We start from the raw sequence: 1,283 nt of genomic DNA on the forward strand, positions 1-1,283 counted from the left end.
TGATTTGGATATTGAACTATTCTGAATGTAGATATGAAGTGAAGATTTATCCAGAAACAGTTTGGTGTTTAGCTAAGAAAATAATATTAATGATTTTTATTTTCTGATCCTTCTGGTCACCCTTCCCTCTCAGGTGGCCACAGGTTTACGTCGGACACCTCCCCAATGAGGTGCGAGGAGGAGGACGATGACCTGCTGGAGGAGGGGGAGGAAGTGGGCGTGGCCAGACCGGTGCAGATCGTGACGGCGAACGAGGACGAGCACTCGTTCACGCTGCAGGAGGAGGCGCTGGAGAGGCTGCTGCTGCAGGAGGAGGTGCAGGACCTCCACGTGGTCGTCGTCTCTGTGGCCGGCGCTTTCCGCAAGGGCAAGTCCTTCCTGCTGGACTTCATGCTGCGCTACATGTACAAACAGGTAAACTGTCACCTGAAGCCGTGGTGAACTGTAGAACACCTGAGAGCAGGTGACGGTTTTAATCAGTTTTTCCGTCCGTCTCATTCTCATGGACACGATATCTCAGTAACACCTTGATGGAACTTCTTCAAATGTAGCACAACATTCACCTGGACTCAAAGATGAACTGATTAGGTTTTGGTGACTCAAGGTTAAAGGTCAAGGTCACGGTGAACTATGAAAACACTTTAGTTTTTGTGTGAAGTCTTGAGTAATGGCTAGTCTGAGCGGTGGAGGTCGTAACCAGCAGGTGGAGTTTGCTTAGTTTGTCGACCATGAGCTGCAGCGTCCTGAGTTCACACCTGGCTGTTGTTATCTATCTGTCGCTGCTCCTCTCTTCTGTCCATATCTCTAATAAAAGGCATGAAAGTGATCAGAAAATACTCAGTTAACTTCTTCTTCTGAACTCAGGCTGTAGAATATTAACCTGAGCTGAACTGAAGTTGTTTTCCTCAGGAGGAGGACTGTGGATTTTGACCTGTTCTCTCAGAATCACTGCAGCCAACAGTAACCTGTCAGTAACAGAACATTGACTCAAACAGACTTAAAAACCTGTGAACCTTTTCTTCTAAAGCCCTTGTTTAACAAAACAAAGTCACTGATGGCCGTTGGTGTCAAAGGGCCGCACCAGTCTGAGAATGAAGTGAGAGGCAGATCTCAGACTCTGAATGTTGTTTCTCTACAGACTGAAGAACTATCGAAACTGTCTGTTTATCTCCACATCCTTGTGTTTTCAGGGTTAATGCTGTTTGTTCTCTGGGTTTCATGAGCACAGGAGTTTTAGAAGTTTGCCAACACAACATGAAATCTTCCTCGTGACATTAAACCAT

The 1,283-nt window shown here is 46.2% G+C and overlaps 1 protein-coding gene across 1 annotated transcript in view; it reads left to right on the forward strand.

Annotated features, from left to right (window-relative positions):
- Positions 1-1,283, forward strand: part of LOC111650900 (atlastin-2-like) — a gene marked incomplete at its 3' end in the record, with an annotated part of 13,355 nt that overhangs the window by 5,421 nt on the left and 6,651 nt on the right. Inside the window, exon 2 of the mRNA XM_023400835.2 lies at positions 134-414. Coding sequence (XP_023256603.1) covers positions 134-414 — 281 coding nt within the window. The remainder of the gene's footprint in view (positions 1-133; positions 415-1,283) is intronic.

This window comes from Seriola lalandi, unplaced genomic scaffold (assembly GCF_002814215.2).
Source record: "Seriola lalandi dorsalis isolate HSWRI2012SDOR001 ecotype SW California unplaced genomic scaffold, Sedor1 jcf7180002053021, whole genome shotgun sequence".
Lineage (NCBI taxonomy): Eukaryota > Metazoa > Chordata > Actinopteri > Carangiformes > Carangidae > Seriola > Seriola lalandi.